At 37.7% G+C, this 18,007-nt stretch overlaps 2 protein-coding genes across 7 annotated transcripts; one reads left to right on the forward strand and one right to left on the reverse strand.

Annotated features, from left to right (window-relative positions):
• The first annotated feature begins 1,332 nt into the window (after positions 1 to 1,332).
• LOC107782180 (putative receptor-like protein kinase At1g49730) lies at positions 1,333 to 7,225 on the forward strand. The gene is made up of 9 exons (XM_016603033.2): positions 1,333 to 1,656; positions 3,237 to 3,788; positions 4,482 to 4,769; positions 4,892 to 5,153; positions 5,334 to 5,389; positions 5,486 to 5,553; positions 5,645 to 5,734; positions 5,958 to 6,042; positions 6,125 to 7,225. The coding sequence occupies exons 1-9, from the start codon at positions 1,575 to 1,577 to the stop codon at positions 6,652 to 6,654; spliced, it is 2,013 nt and encodes a 670-aa protein (XP_016458519.1). The 5' UTR covers positions 1,333 to 1,574; the 3' UTR covers positions 6,655 to 7,225.
• Positions 7,226 to 8,958: 1,733 nt separating this feature from the next.
• LOC107782181 (uncharacterized) lies at positions 8,959 to 14,727 on the reverse strand. Of its 6 annotated transcripts, none has more exons than XR_001647168.2 (3): positions 13,847 to 14,074; positions 11,299 to 12,963; positions 8,959 to 9,801 (listed from the first exon to the last, which is right to left on the reverse strand). XR_001647168.2 is itself a non-coding variant. In XM_016603034.2 (2 exons), exon 2 carries the CDS (start codon positions 12,925 to 12,927, stop codon positions 11,356 to 11,358), a length of 1,572 nt encoding a protein of 523 aa, XP_016458520.2. In that variant the 5' UTR covers positions 12,928 to 12,963; positions 14,578 to 14,727; the 3' UTR covers positions 8,959 to 11,355. The 6 variants fall into 6 exon arrangements, 3 of the variants coding, with proteins under 3 accessions (XP_016458520.2, XP_075074189.1, XP_075074190.1); XR_001647167.2 differs by having other exon boundaries at positions 8,959 to 11,203; XR_001647165.2 differs by having other exon boundaries at positions 10,721 to 12,963.
• Positions 14,728 to 18,007: the final 3,280 nt, after the last annotated feature.

Below are 18,007 nucleotides of genomic sequence, written 5' to 3' on the forward strand. Positions count from 1 at the left end.
TTTTTGAATGACCAGTCCGAAAATAGATTATACTGTGCTATTTTTTCGTTACCTTCACATGCTAGTAGCTTGTATTCCATTTATTAAATATCATTGGAAAACTTTATGGACTTTGACAACCAAAATCCAAGATGGGGTGCGATTTTACATGGAGTAAGGGAACAATTGTTAATTTTGGAAAATGATATTATTTTCAGAGCGAACAACAATGTGAAGAACTAAAAATGAAATTGTATAGCTTTAGCCTTTGGAATTAGATTTTGACGGAAATATTACAACTATTTTATCTAGAGTTCTCTCCTTAATTACACCCTCTTCGATTTTACTGTTCGGATACTCATCCTGAATAATTTCTTAGGGGTCGTTTGGTATGAGTTATAAGTAGATATAGTGCTGGTATAAAAATTTAATACCACCTTAATACTTTGTTTGATTAGCAAACTTGGTATAAGTTATCCAGAGATTAATATTAGTACCGGGATAACTTATACCTTGTAGCGGGTGGAGTAAGTGTCGGGATAACTTATACCTTCTTCTTAGAAATTATGCAATTGTTATTTTTAATACAACATACCAAACAGTGGATAAAAAGCAATACCAGGATAACTAATCCCAGTATAACTAATCTCATCATAACTTATCCCGGCATAAGCCGTATTCAAACCAAACGACTCCTTAGAGGTCGTTTGGTTGGGAAACAAATTGTCTCGTGATTAATTATCCCGGGATTAGTTATACCACGATTTTACCCCAACCAAACTTGAGATAAACTCATCTCAAATTTTGTACCAAAATTAATTATCATTTATCGCTCATGCCAAACGAGCCCTTAGGGGCCGTTTTGGTATGGTGGAATAAACAAAAATAATCTTGGGATAAGCATTTAGTACCGCCTTATTATCTCTTGTTTGGTTATAATGCTGGGATAAGTTGTCGCCAGATTAAAAATAGTATCGGCATAATTTATATCTGCCAACGGGTGGAATACTAACTCCAGGATAAGTTATCATAAGATAAAGCAGTAAAATTGACAATCCTGAAATTAATACAATACACCAAACATTCAATAAGAAATAATACTATGATAACTTGTCATAACATAATTACTCCTAGCATAACTTATTCCAGCATAACTTATCTGAAAACCAAACGACCCCTTAGCTCAAAAGATTTAATATCTTTTAACTTTTCTTGTTCAAACTATTAAACCTGGACTAACTATACCTTAAAACAAAACTTATTGTTTTTATTTCAAATTATGTATATTTATATTAAATGGCATCTATTATTCATAAAAGATTAGCAACCATTTCACATTTCCTTTTCCAAAAAATGTGCTGTCAATAAGCTTCTTGTCGAGACATGGAAAATATATACAGAAGGAAAATGGAAAGTGTGGGGACTGTGGGGGTCTGTCTATACAAAGTCTACAGTCAGTCAAAAGCCGCACTCGCTCCTCCTCGGACTGTGCTCAGTTGCCTTTGTTCACAAGCGTTCCTAATTTGCTAAAATAAGTTATTTCCTTTAGTGTTTCCTAATTTTCTCACTGTCCCCTCTCTTCTTCAAGCTCTGCCATGACATTGTACGGACCAGCCATTTTTCTGGGGTTTTTGCTCTTTCTTCAAATGCAGTTTTTTTCAGCAAATGCTGCTTCAGGTATACATTGTTCTCAACTTTAGTAATTTCTTCAATTTCCTCTTGTTGGGAGCTTCCCCTTTTTTTCTTCAATAGTGTTATGTACCATTACTTCCCTTTTGGGCTATGTTTTGAGTTCTATCCTCTCTTGAACTTTCTTCTTCATACAGGTAAGGAAAAAGTTTGCATTTTTATTATTATTTGGGCTTATTTGTGAGTGTTTGTTGAGGAAGTTATAGGAAGTTCCTAGATGCTATGATTTTCTTGAATTTTGTGGGGGTTTGTATTATTCTTGATTTTGTTATGTTTGAGATTCATGAGAATTTAAGGGGGAAGTGAAAGAAGAAAGGTATTTTGTGCCTGCATGTCTCTTAAGACCTGCCAATTTTCAGTGACAGTATGGTTTTTTCTTTGTTGGAAATGAGAATGAGTGCTAGCCAATGTCAGTAGTGAAGCTCAATTTAATTCAATTTATGTTTGCTTTATAAATTTCATAAGGTTCAAATACACTAGGATGCAGATGGGTCAGCAATTCTAGTTCAGTGTTAATATTGCTAATATGCATTGGTTCATTTAAATGATTGTGTAATTGCATGTTTTATAGATGTTCTCTTTTAGAGGTTGTTAATCTATTTTCCGTGTTACAATATCATACTTACTTGATATGAAAGTTGCCTATTGTTGTTTGTAAGTAAACTTAACCTGATAATGTAAAATTATTTATAATGTCAGTGCATTTCGATAAGTACATTAGCCTTGTTCCTTCTATAGACCTAGCTGCCCTACAACATCCTGAAAGTATGAATATTCTAAGTTGAAGCTAAGAATCCTTGTCTAAACTCTTCAGGTACCCTTTAATTGATGGTGCCTCATCATTTCTAGATTAGTGTCATATGAAACAAAGTATGGAATGCCTTATCTGTTGCATGTGGCATTTGCTTCAATGGTTTTCTCATTGTCGGATTTATATACTCATGATTACAATCTTCAACTTCTGCTGCTTGATCCAAAGTGAAGAATTTGATTGCCTTTTCAGATTAATGCTTTGATGAAGTAAATGCCTTTTAAGATTGTTTGTTTTATTTGCACGGGAAGTATTGTAAACTTGATTATTTTTGAGAAAATACTATAAATCATTCTTAGATTGCTTCAATGTCAAGAATGTATATTTGGAAAAGCAATGATGACGTAATCCCTATTTGGGAAATTGCAAAATAGGTAAAATATCATAGCATTTGTTTAATTCTCCGCGCATCGCGCGGGTACAAATATACTAGTTTTGTTCTAAAACAAATTAACCCCTAATTAATACTAAAATATGAAATTAGATCCTAAATGCAAATGTATATTTTGTATTTTTCATATGAATTAAAATGCACAGATAAAATGCAACAACTAACAGAAAATGACATCAAAATTCACAAAAATTGTAAAATAATAAAGAAATTTTCTTTTTTTTGTTTGAATTTCTGGGAATAATTTGCTTTGGGCAAAGATCACGTGCTCACAGCTGCCCCTCTTTGCCCGGAAACACGAAGAGTTTTCGTGCAAAGATAAGTGAGTTGAACAATGATTATCTACATTTTCTTCTACACATGCAGAGTGCCCCTTAGACATGGCTGGAACCAACTATACTCTGACTGCCTCAATCTGCTCTAACAAAGAAGAAAGAGGAAAGTGTTGCCGCTACATTAATGCCTTGATTGCAATTTCTGTTGCTCGATATGCAAACTCAACAAGCAACTTGGGGGTTAATGCTGAGTTATCAAAGATATGCCTAGATAAAATAGCAGAAACTTTCCGATTCCATGGAGTGACCAGAAATGCAACGCTGTTCTGCGGGTTCGGGACAAAAATTCCTGTGAGCTATGATTGCCAAGGTCGAACAACTGTCACTCAGATGCTTCAATCTCCCCAGTTTTCAAGTGTTACTAGAAACTGCCAAGTCCCCCTCTCGGTGGAAAGTGATTGTAGGAAATGCCTCAATGCTGGCATCTTGTATCTCCGCAATCTAGTTGGTACAGCTAATAATATCACATTTAGTACTTGCCGAGATGCAACTTATGCTGCTCTTGCAAGCCAGGTTGACAATGCATCAGCTATTGATATTGCTCGCTGTTTCTTTGGGGTTCACGGCCTTAGCATACCTCCTGGTACGCATTAATAGGGAAGTGGTGTGATTCATTATTGAAGCCTAGATAGAACAGTTGTAGGAATTATACCAAATCCTTTATGCATTGGACTAATTGTTAGCGAAATTGAATTCTTTTTCTCGAAATTCCGTTGAGTTGCTTTCAATTATCGATAATCTTTATAAGGTATTCCATTGAGGTCTAAGTCTGAGCTACATAAATGTGTGCAACTAGTCCTGTAGAGCCTCTTCTATAACTATCGAAAGATAGGGAAAAGAAAAAAAGAAAGAAAAAGGAGAAAGCAGAAAAGGAAACCTACTTCTTCTTGCTTTCGTTGTGCTGTCGTAACCCCTGAAGTTATTGCTTCTCGACACAAATCTTCTGTACCTTAATCATTAACTTAAATTAGTCATAAAATCCTTAAATCTTCTATTCCTAGACTTGAACATTTTCAGATTCTTTCCAGGAACATCCATCATTGCATCAATATCTTCTTGTGACTAGGCTCTGATATTATAGCATATTAGCTTCACTTTACACTCAAAGCAAACTGCTGTTATGACCCTTGTTTGTCAGGCAGGGAATTAGTGCTCGTTTTTATATTTCTGCATATAAATAAAATTCCATAATTATAGGTCTTTATGGATCATTTAGTGACATAATGCACTTTCAACCATATCAAAAGTTCTGACTTCCATTGTACGTCTGAACCAGTTTCAGGAACATCTCCTTCACAACTCTCACCAGAGGTCTCTCCAAGCCCTCCTGTTGCTGCTAGCCCGACTCAACTTTCCTTGCTTACGCCTGTTAAGGAAAATCGCCATCATTACCACCTTACATTGGTACCAGCTGTTGGCATAGCAGTTACAGTCGTGGCTGTCATGATGCTGCTTGTCTTAATTGTTCTGATTTGGAGGAAAAGCAAACAGCTAGAAGATTCTGATGCAACTGATAAGAAATCTTCCAAATCCTTCACGCAGCCACCGAAAAGATTCCAGGAAGGTAAAATTTTTGTAGTTCTTTTAGACTAGTTATGTACTCGTCAAACTGGATACTGCAAAATCTGTTAATTTATCTCTACGGTTCTTTACCTGTTGCTTAATTGTTGTATGAAATGCACACAGGTACAGCTTCTATATTTAAGAAATACAGCTACAAGGAGACAAAAAAAGCCACCGACAACTTCAGCACAATCATTGGGCAGGGAGGATTTGGCACTGTATACAAAGCTGAATTTAAGGATGGTTACGTGGCAGCAGTGAAGAGGATGAACAAGGTTTCTGAACAAGCTGAGGATGAGTTTTGCAGAGAAATAGAACTGCTTGCTCGACTGCATCATCGTCATCTTGTTGCTCTAAGGGGTTTTTGCATTGAGAGGCATGAGAGGTTTGGGATTCATAAATATGACTTTGTTTTTTTCCACCTTACGTTTCTGTCCAGCATTCTAAATAAGGTTACATATTAACTAGTTCACGTGTTAGTAAATCATGATAGGAAAAAAAAAAACTAGTATACAGAACATTATTAACATCTTCCGTGCAATACTGAACATTTATTATGGAGCAGGTTTCTCATGTATGAGTATATGGCAAATGGAAGCTTAAAAGATCATCTGCTTCACAGTATGCTCTTTTTCTTTGAGTATTATTTAGTAGTATGTCTTTAAGATCTGCTTCGCACTGCTAATCTGCTCAACTGTTCTCTTAATATATGTAAAGATCCAGGTAGAACTCCGCTCAGTTGGCGTGCAAGAATTCAAATTGCTATTGATGTGGCAAATGCTCTGGTAGAGTTTTGATTACGTACTATCCAATTATTATAACTTTATAAGCTGCTTAACATTCAGTGCCTCCTTATTACATTTTGCCTCCATGTAGGAATATCTTCATTTCTACTGTGATCCTCCGCTGTGCCATAGGGACATCAAATCAAGCAATATATTACTGGATGAGAACTTTGTCGCAAAGGTAACTTACATTAACTCAAGGGTGGACCTAGTTTCATTTTACTACGTGTTCAAATTTTGAATCTTTCTCTTGTTCTTGTCTATCAAATTAGTAAAAATTAACTCCAAAAGTCCAAAGCATTTTTTTCGTTATATAAGATCTGTTGGCAAGGCATATTATTCTTTTAACTCTGTAATATAATGATCACGAAGTACCTTTTTCTCTCACTTGAATCTTGTTCCAGGTTGCAGATTTTGGACTTGCACATGCTTCAAAGGATGGTTCTATTTGCTTTGAACCGGTAAACACAGATATCAAGGGAACTCCAGGTTGGGGAAAATATATTTATGAGTAAAACTGAAGCATCATTTACTACTTGATGATGTAGAAAGAACTTTGCTTTGTTATTAGGTTATATGGATCCTGAGTATGTCATCACCCAAGAGCTTACAGAGAAAAGTGATGTATATAGTTACGGAGTGGTATTACTGGAATTAATCACATCGAGACGGGCAATTCAAGATAACAAAAATTTGATAGAGTGGGCTGAAATACTCCTGACATCAGAATCTAGGATAACCGAGCTCGTAGACCCTAACATTGGAGACTCTTATGACTTCGATCAACTTCAGGCCCTTTTGGCAGTTGTTAGATGGTGTACACAGAGAGAAGGACACGCTAGGCCTTCAATCAAGCAGGTACTTAGGCTTTTGTATGAGTGTGCAGACCCGATGCACAGTGGCTTTGTGCAATCCGTGGAGGACGAAGACTATGACGAGATTGAAGGTAAGGGAAGAACAAGTAGGTCTAGGCAACACAAAGGTGAGGGAATATTTCACAGTGGTGATGGAAGGTGTTTAGCTTCTTCTTCAAGTACATCAAGGTCTTATTGTAGCCGAAGCTTCCTAATTGAAACCAGCCCTCCTCAGTCGCCACTTTAATAAACCAGCCATTTAGACCACTGTTTATTTTATAACCGAGAAATCTCCGGGTCCTGCTAGTGCATGGTTCGAAACTTGGTGGATAATAGGTCTGCCCCTCCACTCTTTTGACTGTTTAGTAACTTACAAGCAGATTTTTAACTGTAAAGCCATCCTAACATTGATAAGCAGCATGTGCACGCGACACCAGTGGCTGTAATCCATAGGTCCATGAAGTTGCTTCATTTCCATCAAGCAAGGATCTTTTTTCGCTTATAAAGCAGCCGGTGTCTACAAGAAAATTTTATGACAACTTGTATTACAGAGCCAAGTTCCATTTTATTCCTTCATGCAATTTTTTGAGGAGGGACAGACTAACAATTTGGTTTTATTTTTTTCTTGGTTGGTTTGTTATGTTTTGTAACATTCTTTAACACTTTCCGGGCTGGTGCTTCTTGCAAGTTTTTGGAGTTGTAACTTATTAGCTTGTGCTGATTCCTTAGCTGTATTGTTTCCAACAGGCAACATCAGTAGAAATATTGATACTGTTTTCACATCTTATCTGGAAATAAAAGGAAGTTTTTTTATTTTACGCGATTCTTCAATGCAGTGTTGGGGTATCAAATGAGCCCTTTCTTTTCTTGCTTTGGCTCGATCCACGCTAGGATGATAGTGTAAAGTATTTTATACCTTCATGTTAAAGAGACCTACTGTTTGACCAAAAAGTATTAACTTTTGGTTAAAACGATTATACTTGTTTATTGAAGGACTAAATCTAATTAATAATAATATCCCTAGATAAATTTTCTAGCAGAAGGCTAACGTTTAGACAGATCTGGTGTGGGGTTGTCTATAGTATTTATTAAATGCTCCAAAAAATATGAGCAATAAAGGAGATATAACTAGCAATAAATCGTAATAAATGTCATTTATGTAAATAGAAGAAGGGTTTCACCCGATAAATAATGAACTAGGTAATTATTCCTCCTGACAATGATGAGTGACAGATAGATCTTAGAATATTCGAAATATCCTTGGATCTGATGGAAAAACGATGAATAACATAAGCAAGGATCTTGATAAAAAAGTGATCTTTGTATCTTTTGCATGAGTGAAAGAATCTTTCTGTAAAGTCCGCTCTTACTACAATGAATGTCACATGCCCTTTGTTATTCTCTTTTTTTATATTTGTATGGAACATATCTCCAACAAATCTTAATAGTACAAATGTAGAGAATATTCAATGGAATATTCTCTTTAATATCCTGTCCTAATAAACCAGCCGTTACCGACCATCGTTAGCTAGCATCTCGATCGCGAGCCTCGCCATTTCCTGGTCGACCTACTCTTTTCTTGATGTTACTTTGCCCCAAGTACTGAGACAACTTTCAACCTATACACCTACAACATGTAATTCTCTACGGTAAGCCTAATTTAGTGACAGAGAAGCACTGATACTGTAAAAATAGATTGTACAAGCAATGCATTTAAGTTGGATCCTTTTCAAAATTAGACGACAAAGAGAAAACTGAGGTTGGATTGCCTTACAATTGCAATCTAGTCAGGATAGACTTAAGTGTGAAAGTTTCACAGTGAAACTCGTAGCTTGGGAAACAAATAAAAGGAAGCAAAACAAAATTACTGAAGTGAAGTGGGTAGCAGGATAACATAATGCATTCAGGATCAGGTAGAGACTTTTGATAAATCAAACAAAAATCAGCATATACTTTGTAGCATCTGAAACCCAGAGATAGCTGATGGCCCCATACAAGTATTTCAATGACTCCAAAAATAATGCAGGGGGCCAACCTATCGTCCTTTTTGATGCAAAACAGTTGGCAAATGCTCAGTCCTCATCAATATAACTATAAGTGTGGAACTACAAATCTTGCTGACAGATTTTTTTTTTTTCTGTTAAATGATTACACCATAAATATTTTTGTAAGACTAACCTGTCAATTACAATTTGTCAAATTTCAGTCTAACATCTACTAAAACCTTCCACAGTACAGGAAATACAAGAACCAGCATTTCCTTTCAGACCCCATTGTGGTACCCCACCCTCTTCATAAAGATTTACACCATATTATAGGAGACAAACCAAGTTCCATCAAGTAAATTCCTATAGCAGGAACCAAACATGGGTATGGAAACATAAGTTCTTTAAGCCTTGCCTGAACAGGGGTTGTGGCCCTTACGAAGGAAAATTCAACCTACACGTGATGATCATAGATGACTTTGAGTTGATAGTTGGGTTGGAATTCTTAAGGAAAACCAATTCAATGAACAAGAAAGAGTTGCTATATGAAAATTTACTGACAAATGACAATTCTTCCAAGCACGCACATAATTCACCTTAAAGAATAAATGTTTCATACGGAAGCAAACGAATAGCTCCAAGTTATGTTGACAAGTTACATTGACAAAGAGCAATAGAAGTTGTTAAACGATATCCCTTGCAAAACCACAACCTTTGGAGAGGATATTTGTTTCAGAAACCTTTCTATGATGATTCTGCAAGTAGCAAGCTTCAGTTACACGGAGCAAGTGCCCCTACCAATGTCTAACCTAAATATCCAAACTATGCGATTAAAGTATTGCCATGATTGTCCACAAAATGAAACAATTCAAAGGATAAACATAGCTGGAGTTCCATGACAAACTTTACACCTCAAGCAGCAATATCAAAGTGCATACAACTATATGACTGAAGTCCTCGACCAACTGTTCAAGCTACTGTATATGATGTGCGATCATATGGACTCTACGACTCTATGCACTATTGCTGCTGATAGCCAACTAATCCTTGTATAGTCGGTCGCATATCTCCACCCATTTAGATGTTCGAGCGGCCAGATTCAATCCTTTATAGCTGCTCGACATGCACTTAAAGCTCATTTCAGATATGGATGGTAATACGAGGTAAGCTATCGATCACATTTGGGACCTTTACCCTTCACGTATTTCCCAAACCAAAGTTTACTATCCTTGCCATTACAGACTTCTGCAGGAGCTTCAATACGGTACACAAACCGTCACCTAATTGAAAGAAGTGACAAAAAATCTGCTTTTGCAAGACTGGCCTGCCATAATTGACACCATCATGGAAGCATTAGAATGGAGAGGTCTTCTATAACTTCAACATCCCTCCAATGCACAAGGCTTAAGCTGGAAATGCCAATGGCAGATAAGATAACATTGTCAGATGTAACTAAGAAGGGACTAAAAGTAATATTAAGAATTTCACATTAGTAGTAAGATACACCAAGACATAAATTGGGCATGCAACTGTGAATCAGCCACACGGCCAGCATGCAATGCTTTCCATCATGAAAGCTCACTTCTTTCCTTAGCAGGTGAATACATCCACATTGTCCTTTCATAGTGCTCAACAATCAGAATATACCAAATAAAAAAAATGGAAAAACGGATTCATATGCCTCGAGAAATGTTGCTAATTGATTTTGGTATCTCCACCTTCTCATTGACCTCTCACCATATGGCAAACACCCAAGAGGAACAGCTTAATCAAACTAGTTAGCCGCCACCCCCCACCCCCTGTAATAGTAAAAAATTTACCAAGAACTTTTTGGAGCATGCTAGATATGGTTCTTGCATCTCTTCCCCCGGTAATCTTAAGAGCCTTCACGAAGAGGTAGAGTTTCACTACTCCCAACAACTTGACTCAATCAAACTGGTAAGTATTGTTCTTTACTGTCTAGAAAATATAAAGGCTACTAAGATGATAAAACATAATATAAAAGAAAAAGGTCTTAAATCAAAATGAGTACAGCAGCCCAGTCATAATTAACTTAAAACGGAAGTAAGTTGACGTGATCGGTGATTCCAATGAAACCCTTCCAGGATGCAGCTTCAGGTTGGGCTTGAAAGTTACAATTGTTTGTAAAAGAGAGTCCAAGAGAGAGCACATTCAGAATTCTTTTGGAAAAAAAGTAATCTAAAATTCCAGCTCTTTTTTAAGAAAAAAGTATTCTTTATACGTGAAAGATAATGGTTAAGCAGTTGTTCCTTAGGAACCTAACTCAGTTTACTCAAAGTTTCAAAATTGAACAGCCAGATTGCTTACCTTCGATAACAGTCTCTTTGCTGCAGAGAGTTTGCAAGAACCATGAGATGAGCTAAGAGTGTTCAACACTCTCACAGCAAATACACTTGAGAGGGGTCTAGGGAAGATAGTGTGTACGCAAACCTTACCCCTAAACCTTGTGAAGATAGAAAAGTTGACCCTCGGCTCAAGAAAAGCTTTCTCACAGCAAATACACTTGAGAAAAACTTTGACTATTTCATAGACTTGGGAAGGAAATGAGGAGAGAAATGCATCTCACTGAATTTAGAAGCAAAATTCAGATCCAAGTTACTACTAAAAAAAAAAATCCTATAATGAAAATTCTGCTTTACCACGATGAGAGAAAAAAAGGCACCTCCCACACAGACTAGCTTGAATAATTTAACCTTCGACCATGTATTTAGATGAAAGCAGCGAGAGGTAAATATACACAGAGATCTGTGGTTAGATCAGTTTCAGCATTCTGGTGTTACATTGGAACCTCTGACATTATTGAACGAACAACAAGACTTCAGCTTTTCCTCGTCATACTGAAGAAAAAACAAAAAGTACAAGGACAAAGTAGCAACAACAAATACCTCAAGTCCCAAGGAGTTAAGATAGTAAATAGTCAGGAAATGAAATGACAAACACTTCTAGCCACCAACAGCAGCCAGAAACTTCCTCTTGCTAACTGGCTCCTCTTGCACAATCACTACATCTTTCACCTTTGCTAGTAGCTGCTCAAGTTCAGCCACCCCAAAGCTCTCATAGTCTAGTTGCCTCTTGTACCTTTGTTGATATATTGCCTCAAAGCAACCAAGAAAAATCCGACAAGAGTAGCTCACAAGTATCTCTTGAAGCTCAAACTTGAAATTTTCAAGACTTTTTTCAACTGTTGCACCCATATCAGATTTCTCACGACTGCTTCCATGCTCTTCTATGAGTACTCTTTCATCATCCGAGAACTCATCCGAAGATCCAACCCCAGTCACAACTTCGGCATTTCCCTCTTGTGTTCCTTTTCCTTTATCCCTCTTTAATATAGTTATGGGAGGAGCACTTGGTACAGCACATGAATTATGGAGGTAGACAAACTTCTTTTGGCCTTTCCCCCCGATAGATATTGCATCACTCATCTTCTTGAAAAGATTCACGAGCTTAACTGCCCCATATTCTGAAACATACAGTGGCCTCCCGTAAATTCTCTGGTATTCTGCAGGAACACGTGTAAGAAGCAAGCAGCCCCCAGATAATTCAAGCAGCTTCACCAGCTGACCCTTCAAACCATTTACATCCCCAGGCTGCACCCACGTCAAGTCACTCTGGTCATGTGAAGATGGACCTCCAGCTGAAACTTCATTTAAACCAGGTGGAAGACTCTGAGTTCCCATACCCGTAGGATAACATGGCGTGGAAATTGAAGTGCTATTATACTCAGCCAGCGAATGTGATATTATTGAGAAATCCCTTGCATTATAGTAGCTCTGTGAGAGGCCCCTATACACTATTGCTTCATCTTCATTCTGACCATATGGGCTGTCATTTATCTGGCAGCAACCCATTAGAATCCCAGCAATGTCTGAGACACCACCACCACGACAAGGAATGAAGGCCTTTGCCGGGGGCACAAAACCTTCACCTCGAGCCACACTTGGCCAGTCCCATACAAACCTCCCAGCATTACATAGAGCAGACGAAACACCAACCCCTGCAGGAATGACAAGGATCATAGTATATCCACGTTGACCAAGAATGTGAAGTGCGGGAGCAAAATCAACATCTCCTGATATTAGCATAATGGACGAGGGTGGGGGATTGTCAAGAGCAAAAAGGAACATGTCAACCAAGATGGCCTTGTCGGCTGCATCTTTCCTGCCATTGGGGACATCTATAAGTTTAACACCAGTTCTCTGGCAGCCCTCTCTTAATCGCCTAGGAAAAGCATTAAAATCTCCAAAGGCAGAAAACATTGTAACTGCTCCTTTGATCACAGGATGTACCCGTAGAGCCATTCTGATGTTGCCAGCAACATCCTCAGGGCGTACATCACTTGGAACAGGACAGTTCTCGATGTCCCAAAGAATTGCCACCGGTCCCTGTGAAGAATTTGAGCTTTGCAGAGAGAGAGGTGTTAGTGCTTTCGTGTTTGTGTTTGCCATCTGCTTCCCACTTTGTTCCAAGGACTCTGACGACAATCCAAAAGATGACGTAGGAAGAAGTGCCATCAGTATATCATCCAAAGCTGTCTAGTCGCTGGCTACCTGTATATGGCCAATAAAATGCAACTAGCTAAATGAATGACAAGAAACAAAATCCATGGAAAGAGAAGTATTTCCAAAACACTTTCATTAATACTGATGCAGCCTCAAGAATAATAATTTCACAATCAGTCATCAAAATTTGCTCAGGAGGAAAACTAATAACATTTCCGGCAATCTAAAAGAGGAACAGCTTAACAATGGGCTATTTAGTTCTCATTAAAACTTCTACCGAGTTCTGTTAATTTTTCCAAAGCATACTTTGTACTGAATTATGGGACTTGGAACTCACATTAGAATCATTGATTGGAATGATGGATTTAAATACCCTTGGGCTCTAAGCCTGCAACAGCTAGTAGCTTTGGGTCCCAACTCCCAAATTCTCCAAAATATTTTTTCTAAGAAAGTAAGCTAAAAAAACACTTTTGAATTCTCAAATCATCAACACAAAGTAAAGGCCGGCCAGAAAACTGAAGAACATCCTAGAGTAAAAAAAAAGAAAAGAAAATGTTCCTGCAGCAGCAATCACTGATCTAATCAAAAGACCAAAAAAAGAAAAACAGAAATTCCAATAATGAACTCAATCAACCATACACCAATCCCCAATTAGTATTCAGGAGAATACCAACAACTCGAGACAATTAAATAAAGTAGTTTCGTAAGTTTAACTGGAAGTCTTGAATTCACTTATGGGTAAATTCAAGAAAAATAACGGCAGACATAAAGACGATCATCTTACATCAAGAAATCAAACGTGTCATTGTGTGCGTGTGTGTGCGCGCGCGCATGTAGAGAGAAATTGGAAATTGGCGGATCTTAACCGGGGATGGGATTTAAATACGGAAATCCACGTGAAATTAGCAAATAAAACAGAGGGGGAGAGTACCTGAAGAAGAAAGAATTGATGAGCTGCAAAATATAGATGCTGATTCTGAAGTACGAAACAAGAAAAAAAAAACTGTGATTTTGAGTTTAGAAATCTCTTCAGTACGCTGATAATTCTTCCCTTGCTTGTATGTACGCACTAGAAAAGGGGACATCGGAATTGGAATATGGGCCGTGGAAACACACCTAATGCTTTGCTCATCGATTTTATTACTAAACCGACATCCACCTATTAAAATCCATCCCAAAATAGCGCTTTAATATACATTAATATCATATAAAAATAATTATTTAATACTCCATAACAATAATAATATTTAAAAGATTTTAATAAATGATTTGAAGAATTAGTAGTTAATATAAGGGTAAAAGATAAATAAAAGATTATTTTTGTCTAAATAAAAATATATTTTTAATATAGTGGGCAAGTAAAAGGGAAGCTATGCCTGCGCATGTTAGTCAAATCTTGATAACGTGCGCTTCCGGATATGGCTAGACGGAATAAACAAAATCCGGCGACATCAACCCCCTCCATAGAACATGAAGAACCTAACACACTAATTACATCAGAAAATGGAATCCCTCATGACTTAGGTCCAAGCAATTCAGTCAATGGCTAACAGGAATGGGTAGTGCTCCAACGGTACTACAAGGAAGACCATCGGTTGAAATTACCACTCTTGAAGGACAAGACGAAGGCACCTTATCAGCTACAACTGCAAGGAAGCTTACCTTTTCTACAGTAGCGAGAGCAGAAAAACCTACGGCGGCGGAAGTTGTTCAAGGTAATAGATCTCAACAATTAGGGTTGAACTTGACTATTTTCCTCCGATAATGAAAGACGGGGTGAAGACTGTTCAATTGGTTCAAACAGAAGTTGAAGAACAATGCCAGAAATGGAAATCAGCATTAATCGGCTATGTAATTGGGGGAAATCCTTCCTTCAAGAAAATGTTGAAATATATGTATGGGGTCTGGAATTTTGTCATAACTCCTCAGGTATTCTTACATAACGATGGTTACTTTATATTTCGATTCATGTCTGAGGCAGATAAGGAAACCTTACTGCAAAATGGGCCATACACTTTTAACAATAGACCAATGATTCTCAAACAATGGGAGCTAGAATTTCAAATGAGCAAGGAACCTCTTCAAGTTATTCCAGTGTGGGTAACATTCCCTAATTTACCTATTGAGTACTGGGCACCAAGAAGCCTAGGCAGAATTGCTAGTTGCTTGGGGAAACCAATCTGCACAGATAAACTTACAGCTAAAGGAGAAAGAGTTTCCTATGCATGCATACTAATTGAGATGAATGTCTCACTTGCACTTCCAGAAGAGATACCAATTGAATTGCCGGGAGGCAAATGCAGATTACATCCTATTGAATACGAATGAATACCTTTATATTGTCAAAGTTGCTTGACTATACGGCATCATAATGGTGACTGCAAGAACGCAACACTAATTGATAAAGGTAAGCAGCAAATGAACAAAAGGAAGCTGGAGAGTGAAAGTAATTCAAGAACCTAGTAAACCAGTCACAGCTGATAAGCAACAAGTTGCACCAATTGTAGCAAAAGAGGTAGGAGTACCAACAGCTACACAAAATGCAACAGATCAGCCGGAGGATATGGAATTTCAAGTGCAAAAAGCTAAGAGCTGGGGAAAGAAAAAGTTGGCTACTATCCAAGAGGAGGGACATAGTCAGATTTATGAGGACAGTGAAAAGATTGAGAGGTTATTGAGGTAGAACCAGTTTAGTGCCCTGAGAATTCAACCAGTGATAGTCACTCCGAAAGTGACAAAGGACCATAGCCCTCCAAGGAAGTTACCTCCATGATCTTCTGTTCATGGAATATAAGGGGGCTTAATAAGCCCTTTAAGTAGAAAGAACTCAAGACTTTTCTGCTTACAAATAAGGTAGTTCTAATAGGTTGTCTTGAGACTAAAGTTAAAGCCCCAAAGCTGAGAAAGTTAAGAAGGGAATGGGGAATGACTGGGAAGTAGCTACTGATTACACTCAAAGCCCATATTCCATATGGATTTGTTGGAAACCTCAACAAGTGGAAGTGCAAACATTAATATCTAGGCCACAGTTTGTTCATTTTTTAGTGAAGGATAAGAGGTCTCCATTTGCTAGTCAGATAACTTTTGTTTATGGATTGAATACCATAAATGAAAGGAAGGTTCTATGGAAAAGATTGAGAACACTGAATAATAGCACAACTGATCCATGGATTGTGTTAGGGGATTTCAATGTTGTACTCTCTGTGAATGACAGGCAGAATGGTGTTCCAGTACATCCCACTGAAATTAAGGACTTTCAGGAATGTATTGAAGAATTAGGACTTCGGCAACTTAAAAGAACATGAAGCTTATTCTCATGGAGTAACAAAAGGGATGCGCACATCTGAACACATAGCTTCATTGATTGGGCTTTTGGGAATGCAAAATGGTTTGATAGCTATGGTCATCTGGAAATAGTATACCACAATCCAGGGTGCTCAGATCATTCTCCAATTATTGTTAGTACTGGGAGAATCGGGCAATCACTTCTAAGGCCATTCAGATTACTCAACGTGCTGCTCCAAAATCAGGCTTTCAAGGAAGTGACCTAAACTATATGGTAGTATGAAATCCCTGGATATACTATGTATGGAATATGTAAAAAGCTCAAGTTGATTGAGCTTAACGCAAAACATCTTCATAAAGAAGTCTCCAGCTTAGAAAAAAGAGTCGGGGCCATTCGAGGAAAGCTACAAGACACTCAGCAAATATTGAACTCAGATCTGTACAACTCCAACTTGATACAAGAGGAGAGAGGTCTCATACTTGAGTTAGAGAAATGGTCTAACATTCATGAGGAGGTGTGATCACGCCCAACTATGCCTTATAAAAAGGACAATGCGGTCGTTGCAAATATAATCCGGTTTACAAGTCCGGAGTCGAATCCCACAGAGAACTAAGGCTTAGCTACAGTTGTTCACTATCACCAAGAAGACAAGCTTGAACAGTTCCTAACTTATAGATATTTAGATTCTTGTGTTAACTAATTGATTAACATTAAAATAATAAATTAACAACTAAAGATACTAAGAGTTAGAGACAAGATTAAGGAGGTCTAGAGTTATGATTTCCCCAATTGTCGGAATCCTTCCCGCTATGTCTTCTATAATTTCGCCTAAGTATTCTCTACCGATCATGAGCACTCTTATTACCGTAAATCTCTCCCGAGTAATCACGACAATTTACTAGACGCACTCTCCCGAGCTACGCTAGCTGGCTTTTGATACAGCTCACTTCAGATCGCACCCAAGGCTTCGTTATCCCTAATCCCGCCTTTAAACCCTCGGTTATTGATCCCTCATATACTCTGGGAGTGGTGTTGTTCAACAATTACCTAAATATGCACTCTCTCCCGAGTTATGCACACTAAATAGGCACAGCTAATTGAGAGCTCTTCAATTAACTACAATAAGAACGTAGTTGAACAAATAGAGATTATACTACAGCTCAATTATATAAAAACATAACAAGAATTTATCCTACAAAAGGTTCTATCAAAACTCTAGATAACAAATTAGCTATTCATAATAGTATGTAAAACTACAATACTAAAAGTCATAACCAACAATAAAAAATAGGGAGAGAAAAGAAAAAACTTGTAGAAGAATTCCCAAGCCTTGCTCCTATTGTGTCTTTGCCTCCTTAGGTAAAAAATATGTCCTCTCCTCTTCTTGGTCGGCTTCCTTGGTTTAATATAGGGTTTAGAGCTTAAAATCCCGTGTTTTGCACCTTGGTCCCTGAAATTTACGCATCCTAACACCCTCTCAGATTCTTCAGTTGTCCGCGACTGCCCTCTGCCGCGGTTCTGCCGCGGTCGCGGTTTTTGACCCTGTTCCGTTTGGAATTTGGAAAAACGTAAAACATGAAAGTTGTAGCCCTTTGAGTTAGCTTTCTAACCATATATTGTGGAGCTCAAATGGAGTTCTGAGTAAAAAGTTATGTCTATTTTACTAGACAGTGCGCAATATGCCTCTTCGAATTTTCGTTTTGTTGTTTTATCATCCGTTGATCCCGAACGCGATCCCGACTTAATTCCTTGAGCTCTTAATCAGACTTCAAAGCTCCAAACCACTTAAATTCATTCCATAATATC

The sequence above is a fragment of the Nicotiana tabacum genome, chromosome 7 (genome assembly GCF_000715075.1).
Source record: "Nicotiana tabacum cultivar K326 chromosome 7, ASM71507v2, whole genome shotgun sequence".
Classification (NCBI taxonomy): Eukaryota; Viridiplantae; Streptophyta; class Magnoliopsida; order Solanales; family Solanaceae; genus Nicotiana; species Nicotiana tabacum.